The sequence below is a fragment of the Pituophis catenifer genome, unplaced genomic scaffold (genome assembly GCF_029215685.1).
Source record: "Pituophis catenifer annectens isolate HBS135680 unplaced genomic scaffold, rPitCat1.0.hap2 SCAF_10, whole genome shotgun sequence".
Taxonomy (NCBI): Eukaryota; Metazoa; Chordata; class Lepidosauria; order Squamata; family Colubridae; genus Pituophis; species Pituophis catenifer.
In genome coordinates this window covers 11,566,903-11,588,831 of record NW_027256890.1, presented here as the reverse complement: position 1 = coordinate 11,588,831, position 21,929 = coordinate 11,566,903, and the positions used below count along the sequence as shown (strand labels likewise).

At 42.7% G+C, this 21,929-nt stretch overlaps 2 protein-coding genes across 2 annotated transcripts in view; one reads left to right on the top strand and one right to left on the bottom strand.

Annotated features, from left to right (window-relative positions):
• Positions 1–222: 222 nt before the first annotated feature.
• Positions 223–522, bottom strand: HRK (harakiri, BCL2 interacting protein). Its single transcript, XM_070951590.1, has one exon. The coding sequence runs from the start codon at positions 520–522 to the stop codon at positions 223–225; it is 300 nt and encodes a 99-aa protein (XP_070807691.1).
• A 6,507-nt stretch (positions 523–7,029) lies between these two features.
• FBXW8 (F-box and WD repeat domain containing 8) overlaps positions 7,030–21,929 on the top strand; it is a 61,616-nt gene continuing 46,716 nt past the window's right edge. The window contains 2 exon segments of the mRNA XM_070951090.1: positions 7,030–7,365; positions 15,621–15,725. Coding sequence (XP_070807191.1) covers positions 7,030–7,365; positions 15,621–15,725 — 441 coding nt within the window.

Genomic DNA, 21,929 nt, shown 5'->3' with positions numbered 1-21,929 from the left:
AGTCCAGCCCCCTGCTCAGGCAGGAGACCTTGCACTAGGGATTCCGAACGAGGACCTTTCTGCTCGGTGTCTCCGCCACGGAGCCCCCCCTAATCACACACCCATACCCAGGCAGGCAGGCAGTCCGTCCCCTCCTCCGCGCCCGCCCGCCCGGCCGCTCACCTGCCGCGGAGGTCGCTGACTCGCTCGGCCGCCCGTCGAGGGGCCGTCGCTCCGGCCGCCCTACATGCGCCCCCTGCGGCTCAGCCAGGCCAGGGCGGCCAGCAACGCCAAGGAAGTGGCCAGGCCGGTGCCGGCGGAGGCGCGGCGGCTCCTGGCCGCCCTCCGCGCCGCCGTCCGCGCCTGCAGCTCATCGCCGATCGCCTGGAGGCGCGCCGCGGTGAGCTGCGCTCCGGAGACGCGCGCCCTGCCCGGGCTGCTGCCGCTGCCTCCGCCGCCGCCGCCTCCATCGCCTCCGCCGCCGCCGTGGCTGCTGCACAAACAGCCGGCCGGAGGGCGGCCGGGCAGGGCGCAAGGGCACATGGCCGGGCCCGCCGACGGCGCGACGCTGCTCCAGCCGCCGCCGACGCCGCTGCTCCCTCCGGCCAGCCCAGCGCCGATCGCCTCCTTCTCCTTCTCCTGCCGCGGCTGGCAGTCTGGCGCGGAGCGAGGCGCGCTCGGGCGTCACATGCTGGCTGAGATCATCCTCCGCCTCGACGGGGCGGCCGCAAGACGGCGGCGAGGGAGGCGGGCGGGCGGGCGGAGAGCCTTAACTCTTCCCTTCCCTCTTGCCCTTCCTTTCCCCCACCTCTCCAACCCGCTTCTCTCGCCCTCTTTCTCTTTTGGAGCTCTTTCTTTCCCTCCTTCCTTCCTTCCTTCCTTCTCTCACCTGCCTTTCTTTCCCCTTTTTCCCTTCTTCCTTTCCTTTCCTCTCCTTTCCTTTTCCTTCCCTCCTTCCTTCCTTCCTTTCCTTTCTTCTCTCACCTGCCTTCCTTCCCCCTTTTTCCCTTCTTCCTTTCCTTTCCTTTCCGTTTCCTTCCCTCCTTCCTTCTTTCCTTTCCTTTCCCAGTTTCCCTTCTTCCTTTGCTTTCCATTCTTCCCTTCCTTCCCTTACCTCTTGTTTCTTTTCTTTCCTTCTTCTGTTTCCTTTCCCTTCTTCCTTTCCTTTCCTCTCCTCTCCTCTCTTCCTTTCCTTTCCTTTCCCTGTTTCCCTTCTTCTTTTGCTTTCCTTTCCATTCTTCTCTTCCTTCCCTTCCCTCTCCTTTCTTCCTTTCCTTTCCTTCTTCTGTTTCCTTTCCTTTCCGTTCTTCCTTTCCTTTCCTCTTCTTTCCTTTCCCTGTTTCCCTTCTTCCTTTTCTTTCCATTCTTCCCTTCCTTCCCTTCCCTTACCTCTCCTTTCTTTTCTTTCTTTCTTCTGTTTCCTTTCCCTTCTTCCTTTCCTCTCCTCTCCTCTCTTCCTTTCCTTTCCTCTCCTTTCCTTCTTCTGTTTCCTTTCCTTTTCCATCCCTCCTTCCTTCCCTCACCTTCCTTTTCTTTCCTTTCCCTGTTTCCCTTCTTCCTTTTCTTTCCATTCTTCCCTTCCTTCCCTTACCTCTCCTTTCTTCCTTTCCTTTCCTCTCCTTTCCTTCTTCTCTGTTTCCTTTCCTTTCCCTTCTTCCTTTCCTCTCCTCTCCTTTCCTTCTTCTGTTTCCTTTCCTTTTCCATCCCTCCTTCCTTCTCTCACCTTCCTTCCTTTCCTTTCCCTGTTTCCCTTTGCTTTCCGTGTGAAAAGGGGCCGGATTCAGCTCCCAGGAAAAACAAGGGGGAAAAAACACTAAGAATCTTAGTGAGTCACTTCTGGTTAGAGGGGAAAAAATGCTGAGCTCGAGATTCGGAATATCTTCTTGGCTTGGGTTAAAGCACTGTCAATATTTGTAGCTTAGGGCTGAAATGAGAGTGATTTCTTGGATGCTCTCTGACCTTGATTGTTTTCCTGCAGACGTTTCATTACCAAACTAGGTAACATCATCAGTGCTAAAAAGGAGTGGAGTTTGCAGAAAGGAGGAGGAGAATTGTGGAGTCCTTGGTGCTCTCAGAGTTTGGTTGTTTTCTTGCAGATGTTTCATTACCCAACTAGGTAACAGTGTTAGAAGGGAGTGGGGTTTGCAGAGTGAAAGAAAATGGGAGGAGGAGGAGGAAGAGGATGAAAAGGACTCGGGGGGTCCTTAGTGCCCTCTGAGCTCGATAGTTTTCTTGCAGTTTTCTTCATTACCAAACTAGGTAACATCATCAGTGCTAGAAGGCAGCAGGATTCACTTTTTGTTTATATGTTCTCCAAGGAATCATCAACTCAAGACAAGTCAAACAGCCTAATCAAAGAACCACCAAGAACTCACCCACTGACACTGACAGAGCAAGCCACTAGTATAAACAGGGAGTAAACCCCACTGCCTTCTAGCACTGATTACCTAATTTGAATGATGAAACATCTGTAAGAAAACAACCAACCTCAGAGAGCACCAAGGACCCCTTAAAGCATTATCCTATGGTCCTTCCAGGCAGATAGTCATGTATGAAGCAGTTACCTCTGTGCACCTTTGAAGCAGGTTTTGCAAAGAGATGAGAAAACACGTTCCTCGGAAGGTATCTCCTAGTGCTTGCACGCTTACACACTCAGAAAAAAACCCACACTTGTGGAAAAGCACAGCCTAGCATTTCATGCAAGGTGTGAAGCCACGCTACATTTTAAAAATTTTGACATGGGAGTGTTAACTTTTAATTGCTGTGGAATTATAAAGTCCCCAATAGGCAATTCAGCCACAGGAGGAACTGAGTGCTTGACAAATTGCTGATTTTTTTTTTCTTTCTTAAAAGTTCACAGTTTTGAATATGTACAAGCAAAGAGAGACAGCAAATTGAGCGACAACAAGATCGAGGCATATTAGTTAAATGCGAAAATATATGGAAATGCGAGACAGCTTTATATTTGGACCGGAAGTAGCCGATTGACCGTTTTTTAAAAACTAACTACCTCTGCTTTAGAAGGGGCGTGGTGGCTTAGGGGCTAAGATGCTGAGCTTGTCGATCGAAAGGTCGGCAGTTCAGCGGTTCGAATCCTTTAGTGCCGCGTAACGGGGGGAGCTCCCATGACTTGTCCCAGCTTCTGCCAACCTAGCAGTTCGAAAGCACGTAAAAAAAATGCAAGTAGAAAAATAGGGACCACCTTTGGTGGGAAGGGAACAGCGTTCCGTGCGCCTTTGGCATTGAGTCATGCCGGCCAAATGACCACAGAGACGTCTTCGGACAGCACTGGCTCTTCGGCTTAGAAACGGAGATGAGCACCGCCCCCTAGAGTCGGAAATGACTGGCACGTATATTTGAGGGGAACCTTTCCTTTTTACCTCTGCTTTAGCTCCTTTTGACAAGAATAAAGCAAATATTCCAAAATAAAGGAAGGGAATTATGGGAGCTGAAAGTCCCACACATCTTAAAGTTGCCAAGTTTGAAAAAACACTGTACTAAGCCAATCCATAGACCTCGGAGTGTTGTGAAATTCAACCTTAAGCAATGTTGTGACCCAGGCCCAAGTAAATAGGAAAATCTTTAGTCAAACAGCTGAGAATGACTTCATTCCCAGCATTGTTCAACTAAATTTATTTTATTTTATTTTATTTTATTTTATTTTATTTTATTTTATTTTATTTTATTTTATTTTATTTTATTTTATTTTATTTTATTTTATTTTATTTTATTATTTTATTTTATTTTATTTTATTTCCAATTTATATACCGCCCTTCTCCCTGAGGACTCAGGGCCATGTACAGCCAGAATTAAGAACATGAAATACAAATATTAAAAAACAATTAAAATATATATAAATTTGGCCCAAAAATTAAAAATCACAAACCAATTTAAAACTTTTAAAAATTTCTTCTTAAGCCAGCCCGGCTTGCTGGAAAAATTAAAGCAAATTCCTCCCAACACAAATTCCTCAGTCCTATCGCACACCTTGGTCCAATTAGGCAAACTGCCAAAGGCCTTTCTTGACAAACTTTCAGAAGTCACAGATATAAAAATAAATACAAGACGTAGACGAAGAAGAAGACGAAGCTTCCAACGTTGTTTTCTGGCAAAGCCCAAACGCCGTTGCTGGTCTGTTTTAAGCCTTATGGGAGGGGCCAATCATCTCTTGGCCCTACTCCTGAGTTGTCCTCTTTGCTTGAGCTGCTCTTGCCTTCTGGCAGCTCTTCTCATGCGTGCATTAGGAACAGGCTCCTCCTGTTCCTCTGCCTCTCTACTGTCAGCCTCTGGAGGCTCTGGAGTCCGCACCTCACTCCCCAATGGCCCTGGCCCCATCTCTGCCTCCGACGCAGAGCCCTCATCTGGGCCTTCCCCAGCCTCCAGGACTGGCCCATGTTCTTCCCCAGCCTCATCACTGTCCGACGCCACTGCCAACTCCTCAGGCTGCTGGCGGACCACAACAAGCAAGCACAACCATGCAAGATGTGGCTCATGACTTGGACTACAGATTCCATAACTCCTAGCCATGGTGAAGTGGAGACAAGAAAGAACTAGTTTCCAAAATATACGGCAAGGATCCAGTCACTGAAGGCTGCTTTGTCCTACACTGTCCTCCTTTTAAGTTTCTGCCGCTGAATTGAGATCCATCCCCATTGCAGATCCTAGAGATGAATTGCCAATTGCTAAGTGCCCAGTAGGTGGCAGCCACGAGCTATGGCAAACTCAATGTCTGCACAACCTGGTGGTCCCCAAGAGTTTTGCAGGATTTTCATCTGTTAAGGACCGAAAAGATGACAAAGGACAGAATAAACAGAGTTAGAACGGACCTTGGAAGTCCTATAATCCAACCATATACCATTATACCATTTTAGACAAATGGTTGTCCAGACTCTTCTTAAAAAACTTCCAGTGTTGGAGCATTCACAACTTCTGGAGGCAAAATGTTCCATTGATTAATTGTTCTAACTGTCAGGAGATTTCTCCTTAGTTCTAGTTGCTTCTGTGGAAATTGGGATCGTAGAAACACCCAGGAGCATAGAAGAGTCCAAAGGCAGATGCATGAATAAATGTGATAAATGTATTTATTCATATAACAAAACATATTAACTATATACAAAGGCTGTCTTAATATTCATTAGGATAGGGGGCACACAGCGTGTGTGACTACCCTTATCAAAGATCACGTCTCATGGAGAACAAACGTAAAAGAGAGCATGGTGGAAAGGTTAGAGGGGGTTTTATACTCAAGTGTAAGCCCCTCCTCTCCACATAGGGGTGGGGGCACTTTCTGCCTCCACTAGTGTCTGTATGATACATGTGCCAATGGCTTGCAAATACTTGACAGCTTCTCTCCCTGATTAGTTCCATTAGTTTCCGAAGTGCCTTGGAAAGGTGTTTTGGAGAATAGCTTCACCCCCTTTTTCTTTGTGGCAGCCCCTCAAACATTGGATCACTGATCTCATGTCACCCCCTAGTCCTTCTCTTCTGAACATTTACAGAATACAGAATAAACAGAGTTGGAAGGGACCTTGGGAGGTCATCCAGTCCAACCCCCTGCTGGGGCAGGAGACCCCTATCCTATATCGTTTCCGACAGACGGCTGTCCAGTCTCTTTTTAAAAGCCTCCAGTGATGGAGCACCCACAACTTCTGAAGGAAAGCTGTTCTAACACCAAGCATCCCACTCCACACACACCCAAGTTTTGCAGATGGATGTCTTTATGGATTGCACCCCCCACTTTCCCCCAAGCAGGTTGGGAGAAACTTCACACTTTCACCGCCGTATGCCGAACTCTGTCACGCGACGTGCAGGGAACGGGCACGTGGCAAACAACTCCGGGATTGTGTGTGTGTGTGTGTGTTTGGGTGTCTGTCTGTCGGAAATGATATAGGATTAGGATTGCTCCAACAAGGGGGTTGGACTAGATGACCTCCAAGGTCCTCTTCCAAGCCTTGTTTATTCTGTATTCTGTCGGCTCTCTAGGTGTCTGGCTCAGTGGCTTTAAGACGCTGAGCTTGTCGATCAGCAAACGCCTTGGTGGGGTTGGACTAGATGACCTCCAAGGACCCTTTCAACTCCGTTACTGTTACTTCAAGGCAACACAGACGTTCTGTGCAGCTGTTCCGACGCTTTTGAAGACTTCGTTTATTGTTGCGTGTTGCCGGGGGATGGGGGGGGGGCAGCCATATAAATATGATTAGACAGGCTCAAGGTTGACTCAGCCTTCCATCCTTTCGAGGTAGGTAAAATCAGGACCCGGTTTGTGGGGGCAATAAGCTGACTTTGTATAAAAAAAAGAACACCGCTTAAGGTGGGGGGGCGAAAGCCCTACTAAGCAGGTATATACAAAAGTATGAAGGCTATTGCTTAATGCATTGTAAGCCGCCCTGAGTCTCCGGAGAAGGGCGGCATATAAATCGAACCAAGAAAGGAAGGAAGGAAGGAAGGAAGGAAGACAGGCAGACAGGAAGGAAGGAAGGAAGGAAGGAAGGAAGGAAGGAAGGAAGGAAGGAAGGAAGGAAGACAGACAGACAGAAAGAAAGGAAAGAAGGAAGGAAGGAAGGAAGGAAGGAAGGAAGGAAGACAGGCAGACAGGAAGGAAGGAAGGAAGGAAGGAAGGAAGGAAGACAGAAAGAAAGGAAGGAAGGAAGGAAGGAAGGAAGGAAGGAAGGAAGGAAGACAGAAAGGAAGGAAGGAAGGAAGGAAGGAAGACAGACAGAAAGAAAGACAGACAGACAGACAGAAAGACAAACAGACAGAAAGAAAGAAAGAAAGAAAGAAAGAAAGAAAGAAAGAAAGAAAGAAAGAAAGAAAGAAAGAAAGAAAGAAAGAAAGAAAGAAAGAAAGAAAGAAAGAAAGAAAGAAAGAAAGAAAGGCATTTTTCCAAAAACTCTTTCGTGTAAGTGTTATAATACGGGAGCGCAGCCCCCTTTGCCGGGCGGAACCTTCGTGCGCCGCTCGCATGTTTCCCACCCGGCTGCTTTTCCGGGACGGACCGTCGCGGCCGGAAGTAGCCGGAAGTCCGTCGGCGGCGCCTCCTCCGGGTCGCCATGGTGGAAGATGCCTCCTCGTCGTCGTCGTCGGCGCTAGATTCCTTCCGCCGCCGTTGGCAAGCCGAGCTGGCCCGGGATGGTCCGAAGCGCCGGTGGAAAAAAAGCCGCAAAAGGCCTCGAGAAGCGGGAGGCGAAGAGCCGCCTCAGCCGGTGCGAAGCTGGGGCGGCTACGGGGGTCTCCTGGAGGGGCTGCTGGAGGAAGAGACGCCGCTTCAGAGCCTCCTACGCGTCTCTCCCGGGACTGAGGGGGACCCCGACCCCGGCCCCGCTGCAGAGACCCCCGCAGGAGGAGGAGGGAAGGAGGACCTTCTGGGGCAGCTCATTCGAGACTTGGTAGGGGGAACTTTTTTGGGGGAGGGGGGGCTTCATAATAAATAAATAATAAATAAATAATATAATAAATAATATAATAAATAAATAATATAATAAATAAATAATATAATAAATAATATAATAAATAAATAATATAATAAATAAATAATATAATAAATAAATAATATAATAAATTCAGCAGGTTTTCCCTCCTCTCCCCCCCCCCCCGCCAGATTTCAGGGTCTGGAGCCCCCAAACACCCCCCCCCCCACACTACTTTCAAGAGAACCCGTCTTTCCCGGCCCTTCAGGGTGGGTTGGATTTACAGATAATAGCCCATTATTATCCCCTGCTGCCTCTGGTCCCGCTTTTTTGGGGGGGTGGGGGGTTACTTATTCCGATGGTTTATTCCGCTGCACCAAAGGGAGTCGGAGGTCAAGGCCTTTTTTTTTTTCTCCCCTCCCCTGTTTTTCCTCCTCATTTGCTTTCGTATTTTTTTTTATGTGTGTGTGTGTGTGTATCTCTCCATCCATCCATCATCTACCTACCTACCTATCATCTGTCTATATCTATCTATCTATCTATCTATCTATCTATCTATCTATCTATCTATCTATCTATCTATTTATCTGTCTATCTGTCTATCTGTCTATCCGTCTATATCTATCATCTATCTACCTACCTATCTATCATCTGTCTATCTATGTCTATCTATCTATCTATCGTCTATCTATCATCTATCTATCTATCTATTGTCTGTCTATCCATCTATATCTATCTATCTATCTGTCTGTCTATCTGTCTATCCATTTGTCTATCTGTCTGTCTATCGTCTATCTATTGTCTGTCTATCCATCTATATCTATCTATCGATCTATCATCTGTTTGTCTATATCTATCTGTCTGTCTGTCTGTCTATTGTCCGTCTATCCGTCTATCTATATCTATCCATCTATCTATCCGTTTGTCTGTCTGTCTATCATCTGTTTGTCTGTATCCATCTATCTATATCTATCTATTGTCTGTCTGTCTGTCTATCTATCCACCCATCTATATCTATCTATTTATCTATCTATTGTATGTATGTATATATCTAATGTGTATGTGTACATATATGTAATTGTATTTTATTATATTCATATATTTATTATATTTATATATTTATTATATTATATTCTAATGAAAAGGATTTAAAAAAACTATTATTCAATAACACTAAAGATCAATAAGGGCACCACAACAAAGCAACATGTAGAAACCCACCATGTAAATTCAATAGCCTGATAGATAAACATAAGTGCTGAAGGAGGAGGAAAGAGGAAAGAAGGAAAACAGCCGCCCACTCCCCCATTGGGGGAAAAAAACAAATCAAACCTGATCTTTTAAGGCAGGCAGATTCCACTTGGGGTAAGGGATGCTTTTCCGAAAGTCAGGAAGATTTGATATACTGTACCATATTTACTGCCTTTCATTGCTGCATATGATCGCCTAAATTTTTAGAGAGGAGGTTAAGATCATGTTCACCATCACCCCAAAATTAAAGCTCCTCCCACCCCCACCCCCCCATCCCTTCAGAAGATTAATTGGACTGAGAGGGTGAAGGGGTGGCCCAAAGTCACTGAATCAGTGGGGATGGTGAGATCCTATGGCTCTGCACCCCTTGGGGTTGTCGGAATAAGCCAATGGCGTGAAATAGAATAGAATTCTTTGTTGGCCAAGTGTGATTGGACACACAAGGAATTTGCCTTTGGTGCATACGCTCTCAGTGTACATAAAGAGAATAAAATACATTCATCAAGAATAAAAAGATACAACACTTAGTGATAGTCATAAGCAATCAAATCATACTAGGAAACAATCAATATAAATCGTAAGGATACAGCAACAAAGTTACAGTCATGCCATCATAAGTGGGAGGAGATGGGTGATATTTCCCATTGGCACTGTGTGTCCTTTTCTGCCTCTATTCCCAGTTACTCTTGGTCCTTCAATAGCTTGCAAGTGAATAGGTTGTGTGGTGTTGGAATTGGGGTAGGTCGGGGGAAAAAAGCCATCTGTTCGGTGTAGCTGAGGATGATATGAGCATGGACAATAAGAGACAGGATGAAGTTAATGGCATTGGCATATGACTCAAAGGTGCTTTTATCTTAGTTACATGTTTCCTTGTGTAGGTGCATTGGAAGCATGGTTTTTGTGTGATCTGAACCCAGATCTCCCCGGTCCTAATTCAACTACATATTACTTGCACCACACTGACTGATTGTGAACGATACTGTTGTGGAATTCTGTCATCGTACCATACTTAGTAAATCGTGGTGGGTGGTTTGACGTGTGTGAAAGTTTTTTAAGTTTGCTGTTGCGTATACACCACTGTTGTACAGCTAGCCTTCGACTTAATGGCCACAATTCAGCCCAAAAATTCTATGGCTGAGCAAGAGAGTTGAGTTTTGTTCCATGATGTGATCTTTTTCCCCCACAGTTCTTAAGTGAATCACTTGCACTTGTTAAGTTAGAAACATGGTAGTTAAGTGAAGCTGGCTTCCCCGTCATAAAAGGTGACATAGCACACTGCAACCTTCATAAATTTGAGCCAGTTGCCAAACATCCTAATTTTGACCACGTGTGACCATGGGAAAGCTGCAACAGTTGTAGGTGTGAAAAAATGTTGATAAGTCACTTTTTTCAGTGCCATTATAACTTGGAACAATCATTACATGAATGGTTGTTAAGTCAAAGGCATCACCATAGTGGGAGTTCTCGCTCACAAATTATTATTATTATTTTTTTGACAATGAGGTTGTTTTAAATTGAGGAAAACGTTTCTTTTGTTAAAGAAATCTAGTAAGGTGTGAACCTGAGCAGCACAATAGAGATAGTGAGGGGAAAAACAACCCCAGATTGGGAGGTAGCAAATTTTCAAGCAAGATCAGATAATTAGTAAGCAATCTGATCCACTCCTCACCTCCTTTTCTCTCCGAACAGTTTTAGTGGAAGGGAAAAATAGACAGCTTTATGCTCCACTTTTGGGAAGTGTGTGTGGGGGGGGAGAGAATATGTCAGAGGAATAACAGAATTTTGGCTTTTGCGGCTCTGTCATTTGCAATTTTACCCTTCCATGTTCTCAGAGCAATGGGAGCAGGGATGGTGGGAGGCAGAATTTATTTATTAAATTTATATGCTGCCCATCTCACGGTTCGAAGGGACTCTGGGCAGCCTACAGTGTAATAAAGCGTAAAGATGTAAAAACAATTAAATATAAAAACAGTAATGTAAATATAAAGTTGTTCTACGTTGACAGCATCAGTAGGGGCTAGAGTGCCATTCCATGCCCTTTCAGTTACTTTATTCAGGATTATTTATTTATTTATTTATTTGTCAAATATGTACAAGATAGCAGGTCTAGGTATAAACATAAAGGAAGTAGGTATCCGTGTTTAAATCTAAATATCTAAATCTAAATATCCAAATATCGATTTGAAATATGTATATAGTGCTCAAACTTATGCTTCCACAGTCAAGAATTGCTTGTTACGTTTTTTCCCCCCTAAAGTACGTACCTTAGCTAGCTCCGATAGATTTTTATTTATTTTTTAACACAATGCATGCAGTGTTTAAAAGGAGCGTGTTTCTCTCCATTCTGGTTAACTGCACTTTTCTTTCTTTCGCTCCTTCTAAAAAGCCACAGATTAAATTTCTGATGGCAGCGAATTAATCCATTTACCGAACTAGAGTTCCATTAGTGCGCTGATGTGTAAATGTGCGTCTCCAAGGAGCAGAGGCCAATGTTTATCTTTTGGATTTTGTCCATCACTTTAAAAAAAAAAATGGAGCTGTTTTAACCAGAGAAACCCCTCCCTTCCTTTTTTGCATTCTTTTTTTTTTTTTTGTATTTTGTGCTAATTGGTATTCGGATCTAACAATAGGCATACAATAAAGGTAATGACGCCACTCAGAAATCCTCTGAATTCAAGTAACTTATTTCATTGTAACTTATTCAAGTTATTGAATTCAAATAATTTATTCCATTTATGGGCTTATTTGTAGCAGCGCCCATGTCTTGGGACGGAGTTTAATTTTCTTGTTTACTGCTTGAATTCTTTTTTCCACCATAAGATTTAGGGACAACCAAGGACAAGATATACCACAATAAATTATAACGTGGCTTGTTTGCATTTGATTGAATGTGTTGGATAAATATTGATTGTAGTCTGGGAAACATGGATTAGATTTTACATCTCACCATCCACTCAGCAGACTGAGGTGTAGTTAGCCATCTTTGGCCACTCTAGAGAAATGATGTTACTTATTTATTTGGTTGTGATTTAATTATTCAGGCTTTTTTTTAAAAAAAAACAATTTTAATTAGTTTATAATATTGCATACAAAAAAAAATACAGAAGTAAATAGTAGGGAAGTTAGGGAAGGGAAAAGTGAAGGAAAGAAAAGGAGAAAAAGGGGGAAAAAAGCATTGACTTCTGACTCCATTGGTGCAGTACAATAAAATAGTAACTTCAAACGTCAACTTTTTAACAGATTAACAGAATAGGAAGGGACCTTGTAGGTCATCTAGTCCAACCCGCCTCCAGACTCTTCTTGAAAGCTTCCAGTGATGAAGCTCCCACCACTTCCGAATAACAGAATAATAACAGATTAACAGAGTTGGAAGGGATCTTGTAGATCATCTAGTCCAACCCCCCGCCCAAACAAGAGACCCCTACACCATTTCTGACAAATGGCAGTCCAGTCTCTTCTTGAAAGCCCCCAGTGATGAAGCTCCCACAACTTCCGAAGGCAACTTCTGTTCCATGGGTTGATGGTTCTCACTGTCAGAAAAGTCCTCCTTATTTCCAGGTTGAATCTCTCCTTGTTCAGTTTCCATCCATTATTCCTTGCCTGGCCTTCAGGTGCCTTGGAAAATAGGTTGACACCCTCCTCTCTGTGGCAGCCCCTCAAATATTGGAAGATGCTATCCTGTCTCCCCTGGTCCTTCTCTTCTCTAGACTAGCCAGGCCCAGTTCCTTTGACATAATAGTATAAACTAGCCATTTCTATCACAACCAGAGTGGATAAAAATCAATTATTTTTTTTTAAAAATCAAAAAAATCAGTATTTTTTTAATTTAAATCAGATTTTTTTCATTTAAATCAGATTTTTTTAATTTTTATCAAATTTATTTTAATAAAAAACTTTTGGGGTAAAAATCTATCGTAAGATAGTTTTCTATTTAAGATACATGAATAATTTAGTTTATTCAGCATGAAATGGAGCTTAGTTATGTAGCATCAGGCTGTATATTCTGCAACACTGGGACTATCGGTGAATCAAGAGTGGGTCAAAGGAGTAGCAGAGATGACAGTTGCTCTTTAAAAATTATGATTTAAATCGAGTTGATTTAAATCAAGCTTTAAATCATAATTTAAATTGTGATTTAAATCAACTCGATTTAAATCAAATCCACCCTGATCACAACAAATCTATCTAATCTGTAAAACCCAAAATCAACGTTTCATTTTTTCCCCCACCTCAAGCATAAAAGTCCAGAATCGGTTTCCAAGTAGAAATAAAGATATTCGTATTTTTTTTTTTTTGTTCTTTAATCAAACCAGTCAATTTTAGCCATCTCTGCTAACTGATTTATTTGATTCAGTTTTCTTGCTACCGGCCTCCAACCCAATGGGCAACTTATAGTACAGGTAGGCCTTTTAACCAACAACCATTCAAAGTTACAACAGCCCCGGAAAAAAAGTGGCTTGTGACCATTTTCCGCACAACTGTTGCAGTGTCCCCATGGCCAGGTGGTCAGAATTCGGATACTCTACAACTGGCATATGTGTTTATGATTGTTGTGGTGTTGTGGCCTGTGCAGCTAGTAGCTGATTCAGACAGTGAGGAGGCTGGTGTGGTGCTGCAGCACCAGCAGCCTGTGCAGCTGGCACTCGAGTCAGACAGTGAGGAGGCTGGAGAAGATGTGGTGCCAGAGGCGGGGATTCAGCCAGGGCCTTCAGAAGCTCCCATAAGTGAAGAGGAAGAAGAGGAGGAGCCTCTTCTCGATGCACGGGTGCGCAGAGCTGCCAAAAGGCAGGAGTGGTTCCTCAGGAGGAGGTCTCCTCGAGAGTAAGGCTACTCCCCTAGCCTATTTAAGGAGGAACGCCAACTGAAGCAATTTGCAGGAAACAACTTCGTTCATATTCCTTTGCGTCTTGATTCCAGAAACGTCTGATCGGCTCTTGCTCCTTCCTTGTCAGTTTTCCTGCAAATTGCTTCTGGGCATTCTGCCAACCACAATAAGATTAAGGTTATCTGAAATAACTGTGCTTCAGAATTGAGTTATTATTCTTTGGATTCTTGTCAGCTGTTAATGAAGTTAAATTAACAGCCCTTGTTCAGAAAAGACTGATTTAAACTGTACTTGTGTTCGAACAGCTACTAAGAAAAACTCATTAGTAGTTCTTAATTAGTAAACTAAGGTTTGTACGGACTTTGTGTGTGCTGCGTTCTTTGGGCTCCATAGCTGGGGCAGAACAGGTGTCCCATGGTAAACAGTAAACAGTAACAGAGTTGGAAGGGACCTTGGAGGTCATCTAGTCCAACCCCCTGCTCACGGAGGAGACCTGTACTAGGGATTCGAACTGCCGACCTTCCTGATCGACAAGCTCAGTGTCTTAGCCACTGAACCACCTAGTCAGGCTCAGAAGTCAATGAAGCCGATGGGGAAGCCCAATTCGCTTAACAACCATGTGACTTACTGAAGAACCTTAGGGATTCACTTACCCAGTTTTTATGGCCAGAAAGGTCATAAAACGGGGCAAAACTGACTTCACCGTCTTGCTTTGCGACGGAAATGTTGGGCTCAGTTGTAGTCGTAAGTCGAGGACTACCCGTACTTTGGTTTCCTTTTCTTGCTCCTGTCTTAAAAAACCAGGAAGGAAAAAAAAAACAAAAAATGCTTGCTTAGAAACCGTTAAACCTTCTTTGTGGGCCAAATCGTCATTAATGTTGAAGCTCTTGATACCAGAAGGTGTAGAAGTTTCCAATGGGGTCTTTAGAGAGGAGATTTGAGGTTAAATCTTCCCCTTCCAAGGTGAATCCCTTTTTGACAAGTCCTCCAGCCCTGAGGGATCCTAAATGCACTTTATTGATCCTCCCTCCTTTAATAAATATTTCAGCAACTTGTGGATGTCGGAAAAAATGGATTGAGATATATTCATGCAGCATATAAAAAAAAAAATCAGTTTGTTTTGTTAGGTTTTACCCAATTTTAATCTGTTAAAATTTCCTGATTTCCTTTTTTTTGGGGGGGAAACCCATTTCACGTTCCTCAGTTTCTGCTACTTATGAATAGCCGAGCAGAAAAGTTAAAATATGTTCATTTATTTTGTCATTCACCTTTGCAGATCAGGCCTTTTGCAACACCTGCCGACAGGTAATCCTCGACTTACGACCACAAATGAGTCCAAAATTTCTGCTGCTAAGCAAGACCCTTGTTAAGTGCGTTTTGCCCCATTTTATGACCTCGCCGCCGTCGTTAAATGAATCCCTGCAGTTGTTAGTAACACGGTTGTTAAGTGAATCTGGCTTCTCCATTGACTTTGTCAAATTCCTTGTGTGTCCAATCACACTTGGCCAATAAAAAATTCTGTTCTGTTCTGTTCTGTTCTGTTCTGTTCTGTTCTGTTCTGTTCTGTTCTGTTCTGTTCTGTTCCGTTCTAGTCTAGTCTATTCTATTCTATTCCTTCCTCCCATTTTCTCCCTTCCCTTCCCTCCTTGAACTTTCTCTCTTTCATTCTATTCTTGATTCCCCCTTTATACCTCTCTTTCTCTTTCTTTCTCAGGCTCTTCTTCCTTCCCCATTTTCATTTCATTTCAACTTTAAGACTTGTGGACTTCATGATTGCTTTGTACCTTATTTCCCGATTGCTTATTTGTACCCTATGACTATCACTAAGTGTTGTACCTTATGGTTCTTGATGAACGTATCTTTTCTTTTATGTACACTGAGAGCATAGGCACCAAAGACAAATTCCTTGTGTGTCCAATCACACTTGGGCAATAAAGAATTGTATTCTATTCTGTGTCACCCCTTAGATCAACTTTAAGACTTGTGGACTTCAGCTTTAAGACTTGTGGACCACAAGTCTTAAAGTTGCCAAGGTTGGAGACCCCTGCCCTAGATAACCCCAACTTAGCCATCACTTACTTCCCATTGTCAGGAGAGAAACGTTTGCAAGCCATAAAATAAAACCTCTTCTTTTCTTTTCCCTTTTACTTCTTTTCAGAACGAAATCAACGAAGTTCCCTTCTTTGACGTGCAGTTGCCTTACGAATTGGCGTTAAAAATATTTCAGTCCCTTGGCAGACTGGAGCTGGGCAGGTGTGCTCAGGTAAGCCTTACTCTTGTTTCCGGTGGCAAATTCAGCAGGGGGTAATGGAAGGGAGGGGAAAAAGCAGCGCAATTGAGCGATGACACTTCGAGGCCTTCGAGAGAGAAAAAGGGACAAACAAAACAAATTGTTTGTTTGGCCTTCAAATTAGCATTGGAGCTGTAACTTCATTTGACATTTTTTTAGCCCTGCACACACACCCCCTCTCTTTCGTAAGATAAACAGAAATTGGAGGTGAGGGGAAATTATCTCATACATATGCAGGAATTTTGCATTTTTATGTGACCGGTTCAGCCCTTTGTAGTTTATATTATGGAATGAAATAATTGGGAGAAGGTCATTTGTACCCCTTCAATCCCATTGCACCCTCCGTGCCAGCTTCTAGATCATTAAAGTATTCCTGGTAGAAGGACGTTCAACTTCAAACAAATCCAGCGGAGGGAAATCGAATCTTCTGTCAAACTCTCTTCATCGCTAAGATTTTCCTAACATTCAGCCAGAAATGCTTTTCCTGTCACTGTTATTCTGGTTTCTGGGATGGTGAGGGATTCCTCCCCACCTCACTCCAGTTTGTCTTAAAAATATAGGAGTTGCTGCGGATTTTATTCCGCTGGTCATTGCTGGCGATAGCGGGCAGTGGTCCACTCGGTTTTGTGGCCATTGAGCCAGCACGGTCCAAAGAAGTTTCTGCGGTCATGTGGCCGGCGCAACGTCACGGAGCGCTGTTATGTTCCCACCGAAGTGGTACCTATTTATCTACTCACACATTCATGCTTTCGAACTGCTAGGAAGGAGCTGGAGCAAGGACGGTTCAATACTAAATAAAATGGGCATTTTGGTGCCTTTGACTGGGAAATGATCCTTCTTTGGATGCAGTCTGCAACGGTGTTTGCATTTTTGATAATCACATCATGCTGTTGACTCGTTTTGGCTGCTAAGCGAGATGGTTGTTAAGTGAATTTTGTCCCATTTTACAATTTTTTTTCTTGCCGCAGTTGTTAAGCGAATCGTTGCATTTGTTAAAATTAGTAACGCCGTCGTTAAGTGAATCTGGCTTCCCAATCGACTTTGCTTGTCACAAAAAGGGATCACATGACACCCAGCCATCCCCACCGGGACACTGCAAACGTCATAAATGTGAGTCAGTTATCATGCATCTGAATGTAGATCTTACGACCATAGGAAATGCTGCAGTGGTAGTAAGTGTGAAAAATGGTCATAAATCATTTTTTTTCAGTAACTTTGAACAGTCATTAAGGAGCCTTGGTGGCGCAGCAGACTAAAGTGCTGTTTTTATAGCTTTGAGTTCTGTTTCATTAGATTGAGAAATATTTTCCCACTGTACTGGATCGTCTTTTACACAGGATAGCTGTGCCTCTATCAACCTTCTTAGTTTCCCAAAACTTTTTTCTTCTTCTTATCCGTGTGTTTCTTTGAAAATGGCTTTATCCTACACTACAAGGACAATGCCTGCAGAAGCGGTCCCTGGGTAATTTGGGAGATGGTGGAGGGCCAAGCAAAGATCTAGGGTTTTACAAGGCTTTTGAAGTGAGATGAGGTAAGCCAAAGTGATTGAGCAAAAAAAGCAAAGCCGTAAATACGAAGAGACCTTTTTCATTTTTCTCTCGGTGGCTTTTGATTTTTTTGAAAAGACGGCATCGTTCTTCGGCTAAATGCAATGCCCTGCTGTCTTTTCATTGCCTTTGTCCTGGATTTTTATTTATTTATTTTTTTTAAAAAAAAAGATCGCTTAGCAGCGTTCATAAAACTCTGCTAGTTAATGGGACTGGTTAGCTTAGGAGAGGAGTCCCCTGGAGAGAGAGTTTTCAAGCTTGGATGGTTGCCAAATTGGTAACTGACTGATAGCAGCAAAAAAAAAAAAAAACACCAACCAGAAAATAACTCCCTTCTTCAAAATCTGCAGAATTGAACTGAGATTGTCACACACAAGAGAAATGACACAACCCTGTGCTTCCTTCCTTGCCAGCATCGATCCCCTGTTTAAGCTACATCTTTGTTGTTGGGAACAGTAAAGAAAAGTTTCTGTTAGTTGTTGTGAGTTCACACCTTCGAAGGATGTGCCTTTCTTGACTGTAATTCAAAATCTCTGTGTTGAATCAAGGAGCAGGGAGCTTCTTAGTTTTAGAAGAGAGTTCGGTTTGTGATTACTTAATTGGGACTTTCTGTGTCTCCTAGCTACAGTGGCGGCCAAAATTGTGGAAACCTTTTGGGAAAAGTGTATTTTTGAGGTTTGATGGCTAATAACACCACTTTTTTTGGGAGTTTCAAGATAATCCTATTCCACTGCTGGAATGGCCTGGGAATAGCCCAGACCTTCACCCAATTGAAATTCTGTGGAGCCGACTAAAGAAACTTGTTAGTCAGAAGCCACCCAGCAATAAAACCCAGTTAATAGAAACAATCCTTCAATCTTAGTTTCACATTATAACAGCTGTAGAACTCAAAGACTTGGTTCACTCCATGGGAAGACGTTGTAAGGCCGTCATTCATCCTAACTAAGTATTAACTGACATGGTGATAATTTTTGTATATCTCGCTTTTTCTATGGTGATAATTTTTCTACATCTCATTTTTCTACGTGTTTCACTTTTCTTCTTTATACTGTGACTGCTATTCTAATAGCAAATCCTTCATAAAAATTGTTGTATTACATTCTTGATTAAATTATCTTTCCATTGAAATATAATTTTATGATACTTCGCCAAAAAAAAAGTGATGTTATTAGCTAGTTTTAGAAAATACAACTTTCCCTAAAAGGTTTCCACAATTTTGGCCACTACTGTATAGGAAGGGATTAGATAGATCACAATGGTTGTATAAAAATAGGAGAGGATGAGAATGATTTTGCAGCTAGAAATTGGAACTCATCAAAGAGATTTTTTCTCTTTTGGAAGATTTTTAAGAGTAAATAATTCATGAAGCCAGAAATTAGTCAGTTCTGAATGCACCTTCCTTGTTACTGTCCTGTCAGGGGGCTGTGGTAATTCTGTGGGGGAGGGGGTTTATATTAAATAAAATCCCCCTTTGGGTCAGAACCAGAGAACCCAAAATCTGCTGATGAATAAGCTAGGATTATGTACAAATAGTCCTCTACATATGGCCACATTTGGGATCAGAATTACCGTTGCTAAGGAAAGCGGTTGTTCAGTGAGTCGTGCTTGATTTTACGACCTTTCCTGCCAGGGTTGTTAAGCGAATCACTGTAGCTGTTAAGTAAAACGTATCAAGAGTTTGTTGCAGACATTAAATCCAGAAAAGTACACACAGATAACTGATGCAGCAGGATTCATTAACTTCTTTATATACATAAAATACATGAAGATAAATGTACAATACCAATATAGATCCTTCTTCAACATAGTAGCAGTTACAAGCAAAACACAAGGCAGGAGAGAACAGTTAGTTTCATTTCAGCAGAGCAGACTAGTTTCAGTTTCTCTGCACAGACTCGGTTGCTGCAGACTAAGATACTCCCTAGCTCCAGTCTGTCTCAGCTCCCAAACAGCCCTCATTGGCTGACTTAGTTGCTATGCCTATACATTGGCTGACCTTGTTAACATGTCTTTCCCAGACATGAATATGCTAACAAAACATGTGGATGTGAATCAAATCCAGTTGAGTTTGCTTGTCGGAAATGGGCTGGGAACATCGGAAATGGCGAACACGTGAATGAAACAAACAAAATCTTTAAAAAGTTACGATATTTATGTACTACAGATAGTCCTCAACTTACAACAGTTTGCTTAGTGACTGTTCGAAGTTATAACGGCACCGGAAAAAAAGTGGCTTATGAAAAAGTGGCTTATGACCTTTTTTTCACAGTTACGACTTTTGCAGCATCCCCGTATTCACGCGATCCAAATCCAGACGCTTGGCACACTGGTTCACACTTAATGACGGTCACAGTGTCCCAAGGTCACGTGATTCCCCCCTTCCCCCTTTTGCGACCTCCTGACGAGCAAAGTCAGTAGGGAAAGCCAGATTCACTTAACAACCAGTTTGCCAACTTATTAACGGTGTGGATTCACTTAACAACCGAGGCACCTAAAACGGGGCGAAGCTCACTTGACAAAGGCCTTGCTGGACAACAGAAATATTGTGGCTGAATTGTGGCTGTAAGTCGAGGACTTACCTGTACTTACCTAGCACACCCCAATTATATTAAAATAACCAACATATCTTTACAGTGCACACATGCACACACCCAAGGCACGTCACAACTTTTGAGTGCCCCCTCACCCAATTCCATTTGGAAAATGGAAAGTTGGAAAATTTAAGAAGAGATTGGACATCCATTTGTCTGAAGTGGTGTATTATTATTATTATTATTATTATTATTATTATTATTATTAATTTAGTTTGTATAGCGCCCTTCTCCCAGAAGGGACTCAGGGCGGTGAACAGCCAAAATTAAAAAACATACAAATGCAAAAGTTAAGATAATTAAAAGAATTAAATCATTGGCTACCCAATTTAAAACCCCAAATCCATAAAATTTAAAATCCCAATTAAAAACCATTTAGGCTAGGCCGGCTTGATGAAATAAAAACGTCTTCAGGGCTTTATGGAAGGTCCGGAGGTCCGGGATGTGTAGGGTTTCCTGCCTAAGCAGGGGGTTGGACTAGAAGACCTCCAAGGTCCCTTCCGACTCTGTTATTCTAATTCTAGCCAAGGGGAGGTGGGTGGGTGGGTGAGTGGGGGGCTCTCTCAGGCCTTTTGGCACTGAGCTTCTCACCTGTTGTCGCCTCCAGCAGCCGCTCCTGGGTTTGGGTTGCCGCCAAAGGCGTGCGACCGCCTGCGTTAAATGGAGCCACTCACGACAGCGTACAAAGTGCTTAAGACACTTTCCATTAGGGTTGTGTGTGTGTGTGTGTGGTGTTGTTGTTTTGCAGCTGCTCCTCACTTGACAAAGCCGCCATCGGCTCGGCTGTGCCAGTTTCTAGCCTCTTAATGGGCCATTTCAACTTGGAGGCGTCCTCAGAAATTTCAGCCTGATAAAGCCCGCAGGGCTTGAGAGTAACCTGATTAAAATCACAGCGGGGATAAAATAGCCGTGTTTTTATTCGTACCCTTCCCTTCCGTGACTCGGTCCTTTGAGGGGGGTTTCTTAAAAAGAGCTTCCCTTGCTTAAATTCGGGAAGTCCCCTTCCCAAAAGAAGAAGAAGAAGAAGCGACTTGAAAAGATTTCTCTTCTCCTGCTTTACCCCATCTTTACTTTCAAACGAGGCCGCCGTTGGAAAAATCCTTTTTTGTTTGCCACCGAGTTCACAAATCTCAGCCTCGTCAACGCAAATAACCTCCCCCGTGGAAACTGGGCACGAGAGAGAGAGAGCCTCTCCTTTTAAATACTCTGAGTATTTTACTCCTGCCAAACAGCTGCCTCTTTGCATAAGGCAGCCCCGTCTTTTAAAACAACACCGCCGCAGCCCACAAGTGGGAAAAACAGACGGCGTTGAACGGTTTCCACTCTGAAAAACGTTGTTGTTGTGTGAAAACAGGAAAAAGTGGCACAAGAGCTGAGGTTTTCCTGAACATCCAGCGTTATCTATCTGTCCAGTGCTGGCCTGGTTTTAGTAAAGTAGAACCACTGCGACCACGAAGGTAGATGGAACGGTGAGAGTATTCCCACTTCCTCTTAGTGGGAAAGTGAGTGTTTTCTGTACATCTAGAGAATAGAATAGAATAGAATAGAATAGAATAGAATACAATACAATACAATACAATACAATACAATACAATACAATACAATACAATACAATACAATACAATACAATACAATACAATACAATACAATACAATACAATACAATAAGAATTTACAATACAATACAATACAATACAATACAATACAATAAAAATTTAGAATAGAATAGAATACAATAGAATACAATACAATACAATACAATACAATAAGAATTTAGAATAGAATAGATTAGATTAGAATAGAATAGAATACAATACAATACAATACAATACAATAAGAATTTAGAATAGATTAGAATAGAATACAATACAATACAATACAATAAATTTAGAATAGATTAGAATAGAATACAATACAATACAATACGAATTTAGAATAGAATAGAATAGAATACAATACAATACAATACAATACAATACAATACAATAAGAATTTAGAATAGAATAGAATAGAATACAATACAATACAATACAATACAAT